This window comes from Chelonus insularis, unplaced genomic scaffold, assembly GCF_013357705.1.
Source record: "Chelonus insularis isolate UGA/USDA-ARS -01 unplaced genomic scaffold, ASM1335770v1 contig_493_pilon, whole genome shotgun sequence".
Taxonomy (NCBI): domain Eukaryota; kingdom Metazoa; phylum Arthropoda; class Insecta; order Hymenoptera; family Braconidae; genus Chelonus; species Chelonus insularis.
Genome location: NW_023276609.1, coordinates 200,422 through 223,195, shown reverse-complemented (window position 1 = coordinate 223,195; position 22,774 = coordinate 200,422). Strand labels below are relative to the sequence as shown.

The window sequence follows — 22,774 nt, the reverse complement described above, 5'->3', positions numbered from 1 at the left end:
TTCTCATTCTTGTTGCGATGAAATTTAAGTAAACCAGAGTGCAATTCGAAGAGCAACAATTATCAACATAAACCCGAAAACGATCATTGGAATGATAGGTTGTAATAACAAGTGAGGTAGAGTACATGTATTTATTGGTAAAATACACGTATATAGAGACTGCACAGATAATACAATAGGGGGCACTTTACTTGGAAAAGCTTTGTGAGAGTTTATGGGTCATAAAATGGTGAAAGAGCAGCCGAGACAACGATACACCAGCGAATGTAAAAAAAAATTATTCGCGGTCGACCACGTATGTACTCCATAATTTCCAAATTACTTTGCTTATCGTATGTAATAGAAGCAGTGTAACGAAAAATAATTATCGTTTGAACTGAAAAAAAATAGCGACCTGTTATTAACCTTTAATAATCATTTAATTAAATGAGAGTTATTTGACATAAGGAAAAATGATCCATACATTCGTCATATAATGGGCAGTTAGTGACCGAGAGTTTTTAACTGATGATTCAATGTCAAAAATAAATAGCCGAAATGACTGTAATTAAGAGTAATTGTTGTTATTATTATTTTTAATATAAGTATTGTGATCAAAAGAAGGTATTAATTATTGCAAGATGTCTGAGCACGCAGACAGTGATATAGATCCTTCTGAGGAGATAAATGTTGATGAGCTTGATTCCCGGAGTTGTAGTAGTTTGCAAAATTACCAAAATATTGGCGAAAATCGACACGACCAGGTCCCGTCGGAATGTTCTACTTCACCATTGCCCACACACGCGAAGACACTTGTTGGTGAATCGTCAACACGAAATCATCCTTTCAGCATCAGTCGTCTTCTTGGTGAAAGCAATGGGCATAATCCGAAGAGTCCAAGCTCTGATGATCCAGAAAGTGACAAGGAACGACGGTCGACGTGGAACTGGGATGACAGTAACCGGAATTCCAATCTTGAAGATGAAAGGAGATTGTGGGGCAATGAATTGGAAGAAAAAATGTCTGATAAGGATGATGATGATTCAGCAAGTACTCCGGAAATACATCCACATAGTTCAGTACATCCAGCTGATCTGCTCACACCTTTTAGACTATTTCCTAGTGGTTCGGGCCTTATTTATACTGGCAGTAGTGTTATCAGAGTTCCTGCACACAGACCACCTGGTCCAAATGCACCACCAACTTCTGCCATTCCGTCCCAAGCTCTCATACCACCCTGGAGCCTTCAGGCACTCCAGCATAATCAACACTCCGCTGCTGCTGCTGGTCTCCATCGTGCCAGTCTTCTCGCTAATTTTGCTGCACATCCTCTCCAGGCTCATTCTCACTTGAAGGATCGACTTGCTGGTAAATATAATACTGTATTAAATTGTATTGTAATTATATGTAATACTTGGTTCATACTGTACGTTTACTTCTGAATGATAAGTATATGCTGCAAAAATTCTTTCATAAGAAACGTGAAAGTATTTATGATATTTATTGCCACCTTTGGTATTACTTACAGAAGATTTTTTTTTTTGAATTGAGTGCAGGTATAGAGGATGATGTACCAATTTGTTTTATGCTTTAAACGTTTTTCAGTGGAATGTGTAATTTTTTGAGAAAGCTCCTGATGGTGATGATTTATTGTTGAACCAAGTTCTAAAGAAGATGTGATTGAGTATAGTTTATTTTAATTTGCATGTTTTATATGTAAATTTAATTCTGATGGTAATGATTATAATTATAGAATTCACAACAATTTCTTGGAAATACTTATAATTAGTAATATCGTACTAGATCACGTAGATATTTCTGGAGAAAATAAATAAATTTAAATATTTTTTTTAGCACTAAGAAGTAATCAAATACTTACCATTTTATTTCAAATGATTTGGAAAGTGTTCAAATTACAATTATTGAAAGTTATTAAAAAAAACAACTTTCCATCACCAAAAAAAAAAATTAAAACATTTCACATGAATATTTTTCTAAAAATTTATAATATTTCCAATTATTTATCATTACTGGTTTATTTATTAGTGTGTGAAAAAAATAGTTGGTTAAAATTTGATGTGACTTCATTCAATCAATCAATTAAAAAAAAAAACTTTCGAACAAAGAATAAAATCAATTATCTAAATTTTTAATTCTATCAAGTAAGCATCGTTTTATTAGTACATCAATTAAATTATTGATATTTGTTTTGAATAACTAAACTACTATTTACACTTTTCAAACAAATTGTTCACGTTGTTTTAAATCATTTAAACAGTAGATATTTATGAAAAGTAATATTTTGTTTGAAAAAAAGACTATTCATACAATTGTTGTAGTATTATGTCATTGCTTTTTTTAAAATTCGTGACGATATAGATAAACAAGTAATAAAAATACTTTTAAACTCGTGAATCTAAAAGGTGTAAATTAATTCCTTGATAAAATCTCATTGACAGTATACCGATTTATCATATCTAAACACATTGAATTATAACCGAAGCTTCAATCAGCGAATCATTATAATGAATAGTGATGATATTTTCGTGGCGCAAAGATTTGCCTCCAGCTGGAGATAACGGGGTACCAAGAAGCAGCAAAAAGCATCGCGTGACTAAAACCTGAAACAGAATCCACTGCAATAAACTCCATATACTTCAGATGAAATACCCAATGATATTAACTATACTTATACATTATGTACAGTGCTGATGAATGCAAAGGAAATGTAAGGTACAATGAACCATTACAATTTTCTGATTTCTTTCATGTGGTTATTTAAATAAAGTCACGTGGATTCTGGTTAAATAATTCTTCGAAAAGAGCTTTTGATTTTGATTGTTAACTCATTGCTCTAGTGTGTACAATTCAATGCCTTAAAAAAAATTTTTAAAAAATCCTAAATCAAAACTGCTGTTTAGGAACATCAATCATTTAAAATCAATTCGTTTGATGTAAGAAATTTTTTCATGCTTATAGATCAATTTATTTTATCATTTTGAAACGTGTTTGCTTTTGTTTATTACTTTATTAATAATTATATTGATGGTACAATCATTATAATCATAAAAAGTCAGCAATCAACTAAAGACTGGATAAATACTTTTGATCATAAATCTTTATAAAATAATCAAAAAAAATGACAAACAAATTGTTTTATCTACAGTGTTATTCAACCTCATTCAGCCTTCTGAAATTGCATCTATCAGAAGCAAATAACATGGAGATTATCAGGCACTAGGAGAATAAGTACAAGTATGCACAGCTTCATGTCTGAATAAAGTACACCAGAAGTTAGTACATCAAGCACGTACATGGCTGTGCACAATAATACTCGCTCTACTAGAATTTTATGCCTGCATGAGTGCTAGATCATTTTCATGTTATTATTCTAAACAATCAAATTAGGTCTGCATGATTAATATCTCCATTCATTTGAAATCCTTTTTTAGGCCTTTAGAACTGTAGAAATGAAAATTAACAGAACATAAATAATGCATTTTTTAGAAGCACTTGGATCTACCATCAATAAATAATGACTGTTTTTTTGAGCCAATGATTGAGTAAAGAATTTTATCAAATTAAAAGAATATTTTGTGAATCATAAATATTAATTAACTTTGCCATAAGTACTCCAATCATTCATCGCAATTTAAAATTCCATTTTTCTTCAGGCCACCATGCACATGCTCTTCATGTAGCAGCAAAATTGCTCAAACGACAAAATAAGTGGAGTATTTTTGCGTGATGGCACAAATGACTCCTAAAAGAAGAATCCCATTGGCTGTGATAGAAATAATTTTCTTAAACTGTTTTTTCCCACTTTTATACTAAATTGTGAGGACATAATAAAGCCAAAAATTAAGAAAAAAAACATGCTATTTTGCAAAACAAAAGCACGGCCATAAAATGAAAAATAATATCTAGTATGAATAATAATTGAAGATAATTATTATTATAATAATAATAAATATTATCCTGATAAAATCTGTTTATTACTTATGCCATAGAAATGTTATCACCTTCCATTACATAATTGATAAATTAATTTTGCTTATCACAATAAGGATATAGCTGATAAACTCAATTAAAATATAATAACTGTGATTATTATTCAATAATTACGAGCATAAAGATTACATCTACATGATGAAAAAGGAATTAAAATTTTTCTAATGAAAAAAAATAGCTACTGGGAGTTGTTTTTATTTATCTAAATTTTATTGTTGATTAAATAATATTATTAATTATCAAAAAAAACTTAATTTATTCTCATGACAATTGAGGAATTTTGAGTAATAAGAAATAAATATTTTTGAATGAAAAAGTTTTATTGAAATATTTTAGTATCAAGATTTAGCAAGATATTATTGCAACAGAATCGTACAAAAACTTTCGAATAGTCAGACCATAAAGTACAGCTAATTTGCAGTGATTCATGATTTTCTCATATTGGAGAGAAGAAATAAAATATCTCCAATTTGCATATTGAAGATATGAATGAAAATCAACAACCAATGTAAATTAGAAACTGTTTAAAAACAATTTTCTCTTCTTTCAAAGCGTTAAAATGTCATAATAGAATGGAGTAAGCAATCACAGTGAAGCTTGCATGCTAAAATAGTTCAATTATTTTCAGAAAGGTTGAACAAACTATGATTAAACCTGTGTTTTGTTGGTAAAATAGTGCAGCACGAATTTTTAACACTTTGTAAATAGCATAAAAAAAGAGATATTTTTACAGCCCTTAATTGTTCCTACAGCCTTCAGGGGATCGTGCTGACCAGAAGAATGTAAACAGATGAAGCTATTGATGTTTAGCTTAAAAAATATATGAATGTGAATACAGATATTTTCAGGTTTATCTTAGCGACTTATTCTAATACTCAATTTTCACTTAATAACCCATCTCTACATTTTTCTTATACTTAATTCTAAAAAAACACTGCCTGATTCCTGGATCCATCATAAATATTCATACCATTAACATTCTCTAACTCCTGCATCTAATTAGGATCAATTAAGTGCTAATTACCTATATAATCATCAGCTTTATCAGCCTACTATGCATCTATACCTTCATTGAAATCACTTATAAATTCTTAATAAAAAAAAAAGAGACAATATTATTTATTGCATGTTCTTCTATTTGACATCATTATTTTACTATTATTCCTGGGGTGTTTTCTTAAGGCATAAATGAAGATTTGTACATGTATAATAAATATTAATGACATCAAAATCTACCAAATACATTCTGTTTTCAACAAGTAATTATTCAAAATATCATTGAGTAATTAATCTCAGGTAGATAATAATACTAGGCAACAAAATGGGGTTGAGTGTTGACTGATCATGTTAGCGTCGGGTTTGGGTTATCAGTACTTAAAGTTAGCAAAAGCGAAATTGGGTGCGCAAGCGTCTATCATCACTTTACCACCACTCACAAGTTATACACCATGTGCTAGGGCGAAAATCATATATACTAGACTTTACTAGTATAGTAGAGAAGAGGAGTTACATTATTAACACGAGTTCAGTTTAATTTTGCTGCAGTTCATCAGCCGAGTTCGAGTTCGTTGGCAGGATTATATAGTACTAATAATTGTCTATGTACATACAGACTTATGTATTTCAATTTCTTCGGTAATATTAATCATATTCTGTCACTGATTTTTCACAGAAAAGTATCAAGTGTTAAATTAATTGAGCAATGAGAAAAGCTTGTCAAAAATTATCCTACTTCCACTGCTACCATAACTGGAGATTGATTCTGATAGATTTTTTGAATAAAATATTGGGATTGAATAAATTAAAAACTTTTTCATGTTACTTTTGACTTCATCTCCCTGGTATGTATACAGAAAATCAGTTAGTGAACAAAATGTCTCTGGGGAGAAAACCAATCACCTCGGGAAAAGTATTGTCTGCTCTTTTTTTTTTCTTGGTTGTTTCAATCGATTTGTGTACCTCTGGTCTATATTTATTCTTCAGTGTGATATGTTTAAACGTACGGTATCCATATTATTTGCGATTTTTCCAAATTCCCTGGAGAAATCGATATGGAGATAACGTCATGGTGAATTTAAAAAAAGCTTTGTTATGAATATTGGGAGTCAATGCTTCAGTGAATTAAAAAATATTTATCTAAATGTTTTAAACTCCTTCTAAATAATTTTTAACAATAAAATGAACATCAATTTGATAATCAGATCACCACAATCAAATTTTTTCTGAAAAAAATGCCAATATTGAAAGAAAAAAAATTTGTTAATTAATTTGATAATGAATTGTTTTGGTGAAAAGTAAAATTGCCTGAAACGAATTTTAAACTAGAAAATAGGCCTTTTAATTTACCTAAACGCATTCTAAATTAAATGAAATAGCCAAATAAAAAAAGACTCGTTTTCGAATGCACCGACAACAGCAAACAATTTTTGAATATTTAAGATTATTGTATTTTTTGAAACGTTTTAGAGGTGAGTTAATAGTGATTTCGGTCGTTTAAGTGGAAGGTGTGAATAATCGTTTGTAGGAATAAAATTAACCACAAGAAACAAGTTTCAGCTATTCTATTCTCTCACAAAACGCAGTGTGGTTTCTTCAGTTTTAAAATATTCATTCGTATACGAGTTTCTCATGCGAATCAAGAAAAACATTAATTTTACAGTTTTTTAAAGCAAAAAAATTATTATAAACTGCATAAGAATATTTTATAAATAAAAATCCACTAATAAACAATACTTTTACTGGAAAAATATTTATTTTTAGTTTAAATTCTTGAAAATTAATGTCTTGCCAAAAGAAACATTTTGGATGCATTCCATATAATGGCAGTCATCCACCTAAAATATGGCCGATAATACAAACTAAAAATCTTGACAAAAAATGCATTTTTGGAGTAAAATAAACAAAAATAAATATAAAGATAATAATATTGAAATTTTTTTTAGTCTATTTAATTATTTTAAATGATTTTTTATCTAAAAAATAACAAAAAAAATTTTTTTTAAAGTGCGTTATGGTTTAATAATATACTATTATGAAAATAAGATCTAATTTCTGCAAAAATAACTAATAATGACCATTTGTGTGATGCAGGAATTCGAATAATAACCTATTTTTGGCGATCTTATTCACATAAATTATTGAAATATATCAAACAACATAATATTAACGTTTTTGTGAAATTACATGTTTTCAAAAAATTTCTGCATTTTATTTTTAACCTTTTTTAGCTATTCCTGACTAGTCTAACCTAGAATTTCAATATTTTCATGCTATTTTACACGTCATTGACGTCTATAAACAATTACTTAATAAAACAGTTATGCTATTTATAAAATAGAGCATACTTGAAAGAGTTTAATTACAATCTTGTGAAATTTTCATGTACATTTCCTCAACAATGTATATAATTTTGAGTTGTTGTTGTTGGTGTACGTGTTCTTCATCTTATCACTATGTATACACTTAGTTCATATATGCTGATGCAGAGTAGTTAAAAAGAGTTAAGTAACCGTAAAATGCACGACATCCTGTTCAATGATTAATACGCGATGGTTCTTGGTAAATTTTTCTTCCAGTTACATGAATATATGTTCAATGACAGACATATATTTATACTCTCTATGCATGAAGCGCATTAATACTTATTTCCCTTCTGGTAATTTACAATTAACCACGTGCAGGGAGTGTGTTATGTACACTTTTCTTCAGTCTTTAAACTCACGATATACTTAACAAGTAATAACGTGAATGTAATTCAAGCGTAAACGAGACAGGTTAATATTTTTTGCTTTACAAAATCAATTTTACTCTTGAGAAACTATAAACATGTGGGGGTAAATACTGAGCATTTCACAATTTGTCATTTAAATACTCTAAGCTTTTATTGTGATTGGGTGCAAGTCAAGCTGTCATTATTTTAATTGCTATTCATTGGCATGCTTTTTTTTATAAATACTTTGATTATAATTATAGAAATTTTCACACATTGTTACTGGAGTACAACTAAATGGCTTAATTAAGAGTTGAAGTTACAGTAAGATGAAGAATTTAAAATAACTTAACTTAGTAGATGCGATTTTTAACTTGGAAAAATTCTTAATTGCTTGATGAGTTGGTGAACTTGATAAAAATGTAGTTAATGCATGCTTTCGAGGAATTTCAATTTTATCAGTAAATTGTTCAATGTTGAATTTTATACTGAGAAAAAAATTCTTGCTACGCAAAATAATATTCATTTAATCAAAAAAATTGTTGGCAATAAAATATTTGATTGAATTTAACGAAATTTTGCTTTGATATTTGGTTCAAAATTATCATAAGTTTAAATAAATGAATATATTATTGTGATTATTCTAAATTTTGATTTTAAAAAATCAAAAAAATTAAAAATTTTAAAACCTAATTAAGATTTAATATGAAACCAAATTTGTTCTTCTTAATTTAAAAATTTTCTCTTTCCCATTCTTGTAGTTAATCCATCAAAAATGAATATATAGTGAATAATTGTTTTGCTTATTTCCTTTCATTTGACGCGCTTCCAAAAATTTGAGATCTTTAGCTTTAATAATTAGCCTAGTGCAATTTGAAAGGTTTGTATAGATATATCTGTGCAACCATGAATCCATCTGGAGGGTTCAAGACAGGCAGATGCGTAGAATGCACTGCGCGAGTTCCTTAGAAACTATTACTGAAAGATGTTTCAATATTTTCTGAAATTTATATGGTTATCTATACACTCATAACTTTTTCTTACCCATTACATGTAATAAAATAAAACTGTGCATTTTCAGCCAAGAAATACAGTTTTTGAGGAATATCATTTAGAAATTATTTTGTTTTTCAACTTTTTTCTTCTTAACATCTTTTTTCTTCTCACAAACTATCTTCCCTTCGTGTGAAAGATGTTCTGTTTCTTCAAGCTATTGAAGAAGACGAAAACGACCTGAGGCATTATTCAGTAGGGTCTTCAATGTTTATATTCTTCTATGCCATGGGAAAAATTGTGCTATTATAATTATCATGAATTTATGGAGCTTTAAAATTATTTTTAAATTTTTATACCACATTTTTTATATTTTTATATTCAATATTACTTACATTTATTTGATCATAAAAAATTAAAAAATAATTCCAATAAGAAAATAAAAATCTAGAAGAATAAATCTTAACTTTTTTTAAAAATACTGCTATTCAGAAAATCATTTAAATTATTATAAATAATTAAATACTAGACAATAAATGCAATATTTCTCTTTAATCGCTTAATTAATAGCTTAATTCGCTTTAATTCTCTTTAAATAAATCTCTTCTATGAAACAAGTGTGTTCAATGTAGCTTCCAGTTCTCATTCAACCATTACCCCTTTGCTCAGCTGAAACACTTTTTATTTGTTTAAAAAAATAAAATTGTTAACCAAGTCTCACTTCAAATAATACAATAACAAGTCAACATATGACCTAGAATAGTTTTTCATTTAAAAAATATTTAACCCGTTTAAATTACAAAGATTTCAATTCTACTAGTAGTTATAGACATGAAAGTCAGATAACAATAGTCTGACAGAATTAACGTCATTGATTGTAATCAACAATATTTTTTTCCGTTCAAGAATGTAAATTATTTTTGCATATAATGATATGTCATTTAATAATAACAGATAATCTATATATAACACTAGTAGAAGTCACCAGTAACCACAAAAGTCAACTGTTTTAGGGAAAAAGTCTATGTTAGGTCAAACTTTCTATTCCATGCTTGAACTCTATCATAGAATGCTAGAGTAATCATATGATATATGATTTTGAAAAATCTACGACCTTCAAAGCTCTAATTCTTAAAAAAGGTTTCCAAATAAATAATTGCTTCTCGTATTCGAAATTTTAATTGCAAAATAATTCATTTAATATAATTTTATTTTTGTAAAGAAAAGTTAATTTCATTCTTAAATTACTTGGAGGAATTTTTTATGTAGCAAATAGTAAAATATTTTAAAGTTATGAAGTAATATTAACTCATAAAATAATGCATAAATCATTCAAACGCATTTTAATTATTTCTGACACATTCCAAGTACGTAAAGTTACATGCTAAAATTTGCACTGCAACGACTTTAATGAGGGAAATGGTAAATGTACTTCTACAGACCTTTGAAATTATTTTAAATGCTTAACATGAAACAGTATTTAAATTAATTACAAAAAAATAAAAATTATTTTATTTTTCATTTAAAAGCTCTGGATAAACCAGAATTCCTTAGACAAGTCATTTAACATTTTACAAGGGAATACCCATGAACCAATATTAAATCACTAAAAGCTTAAACAAAGAAAAAAAAAGTCAACTAAATTTATCAAGTTAACATAAATAACTGCATCTTAAAAAGGAAGTGTGCAAATAATATTAATTGCACCACCTTTCACATTTGATCACTTTAAACAGCAAACTGCATTTAAGTCATTTAAATGCTGCTATAATTATAACAACTATATTTAAATACTTGCATTTCTTTCAATTAAATGTGTTCGATTGATGGAGATTGGAGTTAAGATAAACTCCATTTAGTGTTCATTAAAACTCACCCATCAATAATAGTTAAAAAATGATCGAAAATGTTCGATAAAAATCACAAGTATATTTTAATCATGATGTGAATGTTTATTAGAAAAATAAAACATTTATATCGAAAAGTATCTTTTATAAATCTCATCACTAGAATAATATTGTGACAGTAGCCCGAGAATCTTGAAAGAAAATAATTTACTTTGAAGGCCACAATCTTCATTACCGTGCACTGAACGTGAGCAGGAGAATAATGACTTTCGCTAAGACTCTGTCACAGAGATTAACAAACCGATTGCATCATTCAAATCATACCGACCTGACTCATTTTGTTCACTTAAGCTTGGAAGTGTTCCACTAACAAAGGTCTTGTCTCAAGCGCACTAGGTCAGAAAATTCATCTGATGAATTCACGTTATTCCTTTTATATACCGTTACTTTTATCGGTATTTATTATTTATCCATAATCTACATATTTCCTTAGATAAATTTATTTATAAATAATGGATCGTGAATGTGTAGTGAATAAAATTTTAGGATATTTTGCTGTACTTTTAAGCCATTATCCTGTGAGAAATAAATCTCTGTTATAGATTTCAAGCATTAACGTGCACACTACATTTGAGGGACAAAACTTTGGCTTCTCCTAAATGCCGTCGGTGACTTCCCCTAACCTTCTTCTCACAGCTACCTCGACCAACTTGTGACTCCTTTATTTATGCCGGCCATTTTGCGGCGACTGACGCCATCTTGTTTTTACGAGCACCCCCATCGGGATATATAGAGAAGAATGATTTTCTAGTGCTCAACATGCAAATATAGATTATTCAAGACATAAATTTAGATACTGGAATTTAGATCCTTCCATCAGAATAAAACATTATAAAGTGTCATCAATTCGATGACAGATATCTGTCATCTCCAGCCCCTTGTCTTCGGAATTGAGCAGATGACATTTAGTGATAGAAATGATTTATTTAGTAGATTTGAAAACAAAAAAAATTTTCTTTTCTCTTTTTTTACAGTCGCGGGTACTTTTCCTAGACGAATTGGACATCCTTATCAAAATCGGACACCACCGAAAAGAAAGAAACCCAGAACGAGTTTCACCAGGTTGCAAATAGCTGAACTCGAGAAACGTTTTCATAAGCAAAAATATTTGGCTTCAGCTGAAAGAGCAGCCCTTGCCAAGTCACTGAAGATGACAGATGCTCAGGTGAAAACGTGGTTTCAAAATAGGAGAACTAAATGGAGGTGAGCATTTTTTATTTATTTCTTTATATATTATTAAGCATCATTGAAAAGTCTCTTTTTCTCACTAACTTTGTCTTTTATCTAAAATATAATTACAAGTAAAAAGTCTGCTTTTCTATTTACTTATCACTACAAACCCAAGGGTGTGATTGAGATTTAGTGTTTCAAAAAACACACAGATAAACTTTGTTGTATTGAATATAAGGTTACCCATTTTAGTCGCTTTTTACCCATGGAAAATGGGTTACTTTATATTTCACACGTTTAAATGTCTAAAAATAATGCACTTAAATTTACAGTGTAATGTTTTTGAAGATCACACACTTGAGTTTGAAGTATATTCGAATAATCATTGAAAACATTTCAAGTTGAGACATTACGAGAGTTAAAAAAATGTATCAAGTATGAATGAGATTTCTTCTCACACCAATCATTGTGTAGGTGCATAGTCCTATCGATAGTAGGATAGATTTACTACCGGGTTGCGCTCCAATCCAGAATAAATAGATGAAGCTATAAACCGTTACGTTAGGTACGGTTTAAAGCTTTTTTTTTTGTTAGAAATAGAACTCTTACGGAGTTTCCAAGTGGAGTTAAATAGATCATCACTTCGTGGTTAAAATGATCGTTAAACAAAAATCTATTAAAGGTAAATATTTAACAACAATGTTGAAATAAATAAGTTTCAATGATTTACTCAAGATTTTTTTTTAACTTGATCATTCATTCATTCAATCATATTAATAGTAATCGAAGACTCATAGAAAAAAGTACTCATCCTTTCATCTTGATATATTAAATATATTCACACTCCAATGTACAGCAAACTACATAAGTATAAATTAAATTAGTTAGAATGCTTAGTTCTGTCATTTATTGGCTCAATGCATCAGGAGTCATTACTTTATTCAGAAAATATTTATTAACATAATACAAATTAATTATGTTGGATTTGCGATACATTCAACCCCTTAAAGCTATGTTTTTAAATTTTACTTTACAATTATATTGAAAAAATAATAATTATTTATGCTACAATATATAATAGAAAAAAATACCATTTTTGTTGTTATATTGTAATTTATGCAATTTAAAGAGCTTGAATTTAATTCACCCACTAGAACTGCTAGCATTCAAAGAGTCTTTAATAACATAAAATAAACTAGTTTTTATGATGGAGTTTTTTTCAGGAATATGAATTTTTTATGATTAGTTTGTGAACTCACAACTCATTCATTGCTTAAAGTTCCATAATTATTAACAGAATAGGGTGGTGTTACTGTCTCCAATACTTCTATACACTTTTGTTCTCGTTTACATAAAAACAAAGGTCAAGCATATATTGATCTCTAAATTGTGGGACTTTATAAGTGCTAATTTACAGTCACAAATATTTTTGTTGCTGTACTAGTGTGATGTAAAGAGTATGTATTATTTAGGTGATGAATACAAAATGTAGGATTATAAAAAAATATTAAGAATACTTTAATTTTTGAAAAGACTTGATTTTTAATTAAAATTAAACCTGTTAAATGCCTCAGCAAAATAATTTACTCTGTCATTTGAGTTAGAAAAATTAAAGATGAGAAAGAAAAATACTTGAATAAATTATTGAAATATACCAATTGGAATTAAATCTCAAACTAAGTCAATAACTGATGGAATTGAATAAAAAAAAATATTTATTCAATTGATCATGATTTTTTGATCTCCAATTTTTTTTTATTACATTTATCAACAGTAGTAGAAGTAATTTATCATTATTTAAAAGGATTGATTCCATTTTATCCATAATTTAGACATTGGAGTTCCATAACTTGATTGAAAAGAATAAAAGAAACAACCATTTGACTCCAAAGCAGTTTCACTATCAACACATAAATAATATAAGCTAAATTTCGACCATTCAAGTTCGGAAAAAAGAACAGATAAAAACTCATAGTTATATTCAGTATGTTAATAAGTAAAAGGTAATCTGGTTATGTATATATACCTATACATATGTATGTATGTATATCCATTCCTTAAAGACGCATGCAGTCCATTCCAAGATAAGTAAGGACAAAAACACATCATTTAGATAAGGATTAAAATTTCTCTTAGTTTTTGTATCAAAGGTGTTTCCGCCTGATGAGATGACCTATCTAACAGCTTCCGATATCCACGCTATAAAGATATCGCTGATACTCATGACAAAACTTAAAAGTATTTTTCTAAAAGACCTCCAAGAAGTTATCAAATTTGTAGAGTAATACTCCAACACAAGAGACTTAATTCATTGATTATTTTTTTTACTTTTTACTTTTACATTAAAATTGAATTGCTTGATTTGAAACCATTTGCTATACTTGAAGGGCTATTGTTCTCTGCTTTTATAAATATAAATGTACCTATTAGAGTCTTGAAGCTTACATATTCATCATTATTTTAGAGCAAAGCATTTCCAAAGCATTTCAACATTTCTGATGATAAAAAATAATCAAATAATCCAAAGGAATATTCCACACTACATCCAAACAGTCCCTGAATCATAATATCTTTATTCAACTCCATTTTATTAATATTCATTGGCCAATTCTTCTCCTCTTTGCTTTTCTTACATCAAAAAAGGAATTTATCATCAAGGAGATTCTTAGCAACTTTTATGAGACAATGATGGTGGTTAGGTAAATATTAATATTTACACCTATAAAATTCTTTTCATAATAACATTTCAAGTAATTTCAAAAACCGTTGAAGCTATAGAAGATGATGATTATATTGAGATATCATTAGCCACTGGTATGAACTTGAAATAAATTTCAGAGATCATAGAAGATAAATGTTGCCATGACTTGAATGAAATTAAAGTAATTGTCGGGAATTTTTTACACTCAAATATTATTATGAAGTCATATAATACCTTTTATAATTTACGATCAAGACCCTGGAGTAATGGATTTTCGTGTTGACTTCATGATGGACACCATTTTTATTGTGTACTTACTACAGGTGCACACAATTTCAGGTAATCCAGGATAACAATTATTTTGTACAGTCAAAACGAAAACTCCATTATTTATATTAATTTCTATACTTGAAGAAAAAATGACACAATGTTTTATAAATATGTCAGGAAATGTTTTATTTATTTCATAAGATTGAAAAGAAATGGAATAATTATTGGATAAAATTAAACCTGAAATTTGAACGATAAGTGAAGCTATTTTTCTATCATTATTATATTTAGCATTTAATCATGAAATAAATTAACATTTCGCCTAGAGTTATATTTACCATTGATCTATCCTCCTATGCGTGATGATGTATTATTTACATAATTTATTTTACCTACACTGGAAATAGATGTAGTTTGTTAGCATAGTAAAGTCGTGCGAATATAGTTAAAGGTAAATTAAATGTTATTATTAATTTATCTAACACTTATTGTATAGAGAAAATGTTCCCTTTGATTAAATAGAGCAGATAAACATCAATACAAAGAATTAATTCATAGAATTCTAGTATTGGTATTTTTAGTGAAAAAAAAAATGAATAGAAAATTCTTATCAATTTGCACTAAGATCTATTACTAAATGATTATCTAAATATATTTATTAAAGTTCACATATGACCCAATGATTAAAAATGTATCTATAATTTATAATAATTGTTTTTCTTTTCTATTATAAATATTGATCTTAAAATAAAAAAATAATTCACTGTGACTATTTAAAATTTTTATTTTATCAATTAAAAAAATATTACTTATTTACAATCAATTTTTTTCTTAGTGTATCTTAATAATCTTCAATAGAAATTGTGAAATGTCAGGATAAATACTATTCAAGTACATGTAATTTTCATTTACAATGTCAAGTATTGAGAAATAAATGGTTTTATAGAAACGAAAATGAATATGTTCATAGATTTAATAACGAATGTCATGATTACATGAAGCACTTTGAAATGATAGTAAATAATTATATGCAGATAATATTTCAAAGTAATTGAATTTATACATTGATATTATATTGACACTTTAATACATTCTCCTTCTATTTATCTATTACTAAAAGGTTTAAATCATTCCATTTTTTATATTCATTTTCTTTATTCTAATTTTGTTAGAAAGCTGATAAAAAATTTTTCCATCAACTAGATTCAAATTTTTACTGTTTATTAAAAAGAGTTCTATTTTAATTAGGTTTTTAAAAACACCTCTTCATTCATCAAAATTGGAAATTGAAATTTATTTACATTTTACAAATGAAATAGTTTTAAATTTAGAATATTGATGAGTAATTCTGATTTCCATTAAAGTACAGAGCTTTAATTATTTATTCAAAATTGTCTAAACGTTAAAAATATTGATATAAAACAGTTGGTTATAGAAAACTAGTTTGGAAACCAGTCAAAACCATAAAATTAAAAAACTTGAATTTTTTTATGAATCTAATCTTTGGAGATAAAAAACACTCAATTTTTAACATAAAAATAATGAATTGAGAAATGTGAGTGAATTATAAACCATCAACATGAAAGCATGCTATTTCCATTTAATTAATGACTGAATCAGATGCTTTTTTTCTACAATAAAAACTAAATATTTGTTTTAGCAATATTTATTAAAAATATTTCTCTTTAAAGATTTTGAAGATTGTTTTGCTTCAAGATATTTCGATCTCTCTGGGTCTTATAAAAAAAAAGGCCCAGGATCCTTGGAAATAAAATTGACATTTTTACGTTAAATATACACATGTTGATTAATTATCTTCTGTTACTTCGAAAAACATGAAATGATAAAAAAAAAAGAATCTTTTTATTTTCACCCTTGGGAATTAATGGGTTAAATAAACGAAATGTAAATTGATTTCTAATAACTCAAATAATTTTAGGCAAATAATCAATTTTTTAAAATTAAAGTCAATGTTTCAATGTCTAATAATCTTCAATTCTAATGTAGTGAAAAAAAAATTAATCTCAATATAAATACTTTAGTTTAAAAATTTACTTAGTACGTAAAAGAAAAAAATCCATTTCAAATAAAATCAGTTCAACTTTATGACATTTTCTTTCAAGTAGTCATTTCCGTTGCACAATTGATTGTTCACTTCAATTACAAGAAGAGAATAACAATTATTCTCAATTTAATCTAGTAAACTTTTAAACGAAAATCTTCTTTTTAAAGCAAAGAAAAAAAAGTTAACTTCAAATCGATACACAGCTCAAGTTATTTTGTTGGAGAGAAGCGACGGCAGCTGTGTAGCATTGAATGCCGTGTAAAATAACGAGATGACCGTAGGCACGGATGAGATAACTTGGTCTCAATAATTCAGATACCTAACAGCTTGGCCCTGTCCCGTACATTATGTAGTCTCTGGCCCCCCTGTCGTTGCTCCCTCGTGGCCCACCCCTCATAGCTCCCTTTTCACTTGACTTTGCGGCAAAACTGCTCCTCCTTAGCTTTTAAACTGTCAAACATTCACATTCAAACGCTTGAATCACTTCGATCTTTTCATATCACAGTTTCCATCACAGGTTGAGCTTTTATACATAATATTGAGGCTCGAAATATATCGACAGAATACTTAGGAACGATATTTATTCATAGAATACTTGTGGATCAATAAATTCAATTGCTCTTCAACCCACACTAACCTACAATTTATCATAAACAATTTTTCTTGAATAAATAAATGATTGATCACAATATAACAACACTAAAAAATAAAATAAGCTCAATATGAGCTTTTGAAAATATTTTGTATTTAAAAAAACAATTAAAAAATCTCAACAATTCATTGGATATTAAAAAAACATTTTTAGATTTATTTTTAAATTATAAACAATTGATATAAATAAATTGTTTAGTGTTGAAAATTGAAATGTAAAGAGCTATTACGAGGTGTAAGTCAGCCTTGCTAAAGTCAGAAAAATTAAATAAGCATAAAATGTTTAACACCTAAACATGTTGAAACGTCAAAACATTATTGAACTGTTGTTATCATCTCACTTACTACTCAAACAAAAGATTGTACTTGCTTGGCAAGTTGTTTTGAGATTGTAGAATAATTTTATATTGATACTCATTAATAATTTAAACTTTCAAATTTTTGAAGTTAATTAATTTAATGATGAATAATTTAAAATTTCATTTTGAGTCTATGAAAAGTCACTTGATAAATCAATAAACCAATGATATTAAAAATAAAAATACTTAAAATCAGTCCTCAACTTCAGCAATATGAAATAAAAGTGTTGAAATACCTATTAGCTTGATGAGTTTGAATATTAAAACATAACACAGCTTTATCAAGAAAAAACTTGAGAATATTTTTTACTGAAACCATTCCAATTATCACTCAATTCAATTAACCTCAAGTTCCTTCATTCTCATTCATCGTTTAAATTATTTTAATAAATTTGTCACGATACTTTATACGAAAAAATGTATATCTCGTTGATGAAAGAAAAATAAAATGTAATGCGTTTGATGATTAAAGCTGATTAAAAGTAGAGCATTGAATTGACTTACATATTTTATAGTTATTTCATTTTATTCTATAACATTAAGTATATATCAAGTTTACTCCGACAGTTAACTCTTTCACTGTCTCTACTTTAATTCTTGCATCGTTAACTCAAAGCAGTAATGACTCCAATAAAGATAAGCCATTTTTAAAATTTTTCGAGAATAATCAGTAAAAAGAGTAATAAATTTTTGAAATAATAAAAAGTTCTTGAATTAAATCATTCAGAAAACTGTAAAGTTTCATTTCAATATAACTCAACTCAACAATCATTAACTAATTTTTTTTTATTGCGAAATAATTTAAAAACAATTAAAATAAAATTTAATTGAACATTTCAACTTCTTGGGTATAATAATCAAATTCCTGAATGTGTCCCAACAAGTTAGCTAGCAAAATGTTATTCGTTCAAAACAAGGATAAGCATCCATCCTAAGATACTTACAGCTGATTTGTTCAACGAACATCAAATCATCAGCAGGAGAGGTTTAAAGAAATTTAAATCTACAGACCTTATTGATTGCTTCAATAATTAAAAACCAAGTTAAATCATTGTTTATTCACTTATTCTTTAAAACAAAGGAGTGACTCAATGAATGGATCTATTTATTCATGTCACCAACAATAAATCAAAACAATTACTCATTTCTAAAATAATAACACATTGTAATTTATTTAAAATAAATTAAAAAAAATGTTATCAGTTTTAAAGTAGAGACAACAATAAAGCTAAATATTGAGTAAAAAAATTTAAAAAGTATTTATGAACATTAGATTTAGACAAAGTCTATCACATTTTCAAGAATTCATCATTGGCAGTTTTAATTTAAGAAAGTTAATTACCCAAGAATTTTTAATCCATCACAGACCTTTTTTTTAATCCCCAAAGTTCCTTTTAAGATTGATTAAACTTATCAGTATAGATTTGTACATTAATTAATAATTGGCAAACCTGTTCTTATTGTCGAGTGAGTGAATAACATGAGCCTTCAACTAATTAAAATCCATTTAAATAAGAAATAAACGTGCGATACATTATATTTCATTGGTATTTATTTTTATCATCATTGATACTGAGAAAAGTCAGTGCTCTATATTAAACTGTGTATTCTTTATAAATATGTCGGTATAGAGTCCTGTGTGTAATTTTTTTGTCTAATAATATACTACTGGTAGTTCTGAGTTTAAATTTTCTAGGAATTTTAGCTAACGCGTAGTACATTGGTTTCAAATTTGTCCGACGCGATAATCGTCCAAGTATAGTCTAAACCGCAAATACTAAATACGGACACGCGATGATCGTAAAAAATGAGTGGAGCTAAGTTAAATTACAGGAAGATGTCTCATGGTAAAAACGAAAGCCAAGCATAGTTAAAACCATGAAATAGATACACATATGAATCTTTGCTAAAAAGCAGGACCATCAACAACAGAGTTTGGTGATAATTCCAGGGTAACAAATGATGCTTTAAACCCACGAATTGAACCGCATAGTCTCTTTACCATTTCTTTTCTTCTTGATTGACTCTTTGTAACAGCAGCAGAAAATATATATCCTATATCGTTTATTAACTTGCTCGTGCGTTTGAAGAACCAGTTTTATACTAATGATTACTCTTGGAAAACTTAGAAATTGGTTCAAATATTCAGAGAAACTAATATCCAACTACTTTACAAATAATAAAAATTATGATATATTCCATTTTTATGTTAATCCTTTCTTTTTCTTACCAGAAATTATTCAATAAAAAAAAAAAAAGCATTTTTTTCACTTCCTTCCAAAGGTTCGCCAAGACCTTTTTTCAGTTAACTAGCACATATTCAACAAGAGAAATATATATTTATCTATCGGAAAGAATTAGTATTATTGAAATGAATATGTATATACTACTTCCAATTAATTATTTAACCGTAAATGTTTTTTTATCTATAATTGTTATTGCAATGTTAATTACATGCAGTCATGCATGAATACATTTGTTTATTTAAAAGTAATGTATCACTTTCGAACTGATTAATAAATATTTTTACTGATACCATTTGTGAGATAATATTTTAATTAATCACTTTGCTGCATTGATTTCAGTTAAAATATGCAATCAAATAAATTATCTTTTTTGTTCATTTTATCATTTAACTCAGAAGATTTTTTAATTAGTATTGATTCATCATATTAATAATTAACAAACAGCCTGAGTCATCAATTAGTGATCAGCTATTTTTAAATGATGCACAAAACACTTGAAAAATCATCAATCTTTTCAAAATAAATTAATTGATTTGTTAATAATTTATAATTATTTTTGTAAATATATAAAATATATTAGACACCTGGTCTATGAACATTAGTTCTTTTTTTAAATAATAATTATCGTGGAAGACAAGAAATAGTTGTAGTTAACATCATATGGTGCTATCATAAGACACCAACACCAGTTGAGTAGTTGATATTTTCTATTTAAGATAACTAGAAATTGCTTTAATTTTTGATGGATCTTTATCAGATCTTCAGGAAAATCTGTAGAAGAGTCCAAGAATATCTATAGATCTAGAATAGACATGACTATTCCTATTAATGAGTCATTGATATATTCATACTTGTAACTAACTTTTCTATTTAACTAATAAACAGAATTCAATAGCAAATAGCATTCAATGGTTATAATTCTCTAAATTTTGCTGAAAACGATATCAACTACTCTACTTTTTCTATTGGACCTGTTCATGATTTACAAATGAATGAAACTTCTTCAAACATTGTTCATCGTGTTTAGTAACAGTATTTAAAGATTTAATTAAGAATAATAAAATAGTTATTAAGATTATTTATAATAAACTTGTGTTCATAGACTGATACATCAACAACTTTATCAAAGAAAAAGTTACGTATGTTTCAGGCGACAAACAGCTGAAGAAAGAGAAGCTGAAAGACAAGCAGCAAATCGACTGATGCTTTCACTTCAAGCTGAAGCATTAGGCAAAGTTGGTTATCCTGGAGGCATAGCAAGTCATGCAGCCAATGCTTCAGTATCAAGTCTCGAGAGTCAATCGACTGCGCCAGCTCTTGGACACTCAGTTAGTCAATGGGCCCCACCATATGGACCTTCACAAGCTCTTGCAGAGCCAATTTGCTAAATTTTTGGATAAATTCTAAAATAATCATCAGTGCTGGCATATCTTTTTATAATCATTATAAATAATAATTATAATTATATTATAGTAATATCTTATAGCTCTATGATAGATTATGATCTGTAGTAATTAATGAATTATGTGATGTCTCAAACTATGTACGTGTATATATACAATTTATATATATATATATATATATGCATACATAAAGTGTATTTAAACAGATAAACTGAAATGCGGTAGCACCTGCGTAAAAAGAACAAGTACAACTGTGATTTCTAATACGATTTTTGTCTTAAATCATCATAGCATGGTATAAAAATTATTTAGATGTTTTTTATTGTACATTTTACAATTTTTTTGTTCCTCTAGCTGCTGTCTAACACATTGAGAGAAGTGTTTTTCTTAAATAAAAATAAATAATGTTTGATAATAAATTATTTGCACTACTCATAATCAATGATTTGTTTCAATATGTCTTAATAAAAATCCAAAAATCACAGAGTAAAAAAATGAATTATTTTTTAAGAATTTGTTCACTTTGTTTCAAAGCAAAATAAAAATTTTTTTAATTAAAGATTTCATTTTCTTCTTTTCTTAGTAATAATTTTCACATTAAAAAATGGTTTAATTTTAATTTTAAGTCTAATAAAAATAATAAAAAGTACAATTATAAATATTTTTACAATTTTTTTCTGTATTAAATACTCTAATTCTCATTGTTGTTAAATATTTTCACAAAGTAACACCCTATACATCATTATAAATTATCAATTACTCATTTATTTTCACCAACTCAATGTAAAAAAAATTCATTGTTCTTTAAGAAATCATCACAGTCTTGAATTCATCATTGTCTAACATTAATTTACATTAATTAATTATCAACCCACTTATCTACTACTTTATGAATCATTTACTATGAAATTACACTTTCACAATTATTTGCAAAACAATGAAAAAAAAATTAATTTAATCATCAAGCAAAGCAAAATCATTTATTAACTTTGACCAAACTCTTCTCTCAGTGTTGATATAAAAACATGCAGCTAACGTTAACGTTTAGGGACGTGAATTGTGAAAGCATTTTTCTATTTTCAGTTCCTGTCATCCTTCTCGAATTATGACAGCATCCGGCGCCTTTTTTCTCAATTCTCATAATAGTTTTATTTGGTCATAACAATCCCTGTATCTTCATTACTCTCTTCCTTATTTTCAATCCTAGATGTTCGTCTTCTCTCACCGGATGTGGCCACGTTTACTACCTATAATTGCAGAGGAGCTACGACCTGCCATCCTGCCCAATTATTTGGAGACAAATGTTTGTC

At 27.8% G+C, this 22,774-nt stretch overlaps 1 protein-coding gene across 1 annotated transcript; it reads left to right on the top strand.

The window, feature by feature from the left end:
* Nucleotides 1-384: 384 nt before the first annotated feature.
* C15 (homeobox protein C15) lies at nucleotides 385-21,480 on the top strand. Its single transcript, XM_035088266.1, has 3 exons — nucleotides 385-1,347; nucleotides 11,574-11,802; nucleotides 21,212-21,480. Exons 1-3 carry the CDS (start codon nucleotides 621-623, stop codon nucleotides 21,447-21,449), a joined length of 1,194 nt encoding a protein of 397 aa, XP_034944157.1. The 5' UTR covers nucleotides 385-620; the 3' UTR covers nucleotides 21,450-21,480.
* Nucleotides 21,481-22,774: the final 1,294 nt, after the last annotated feature.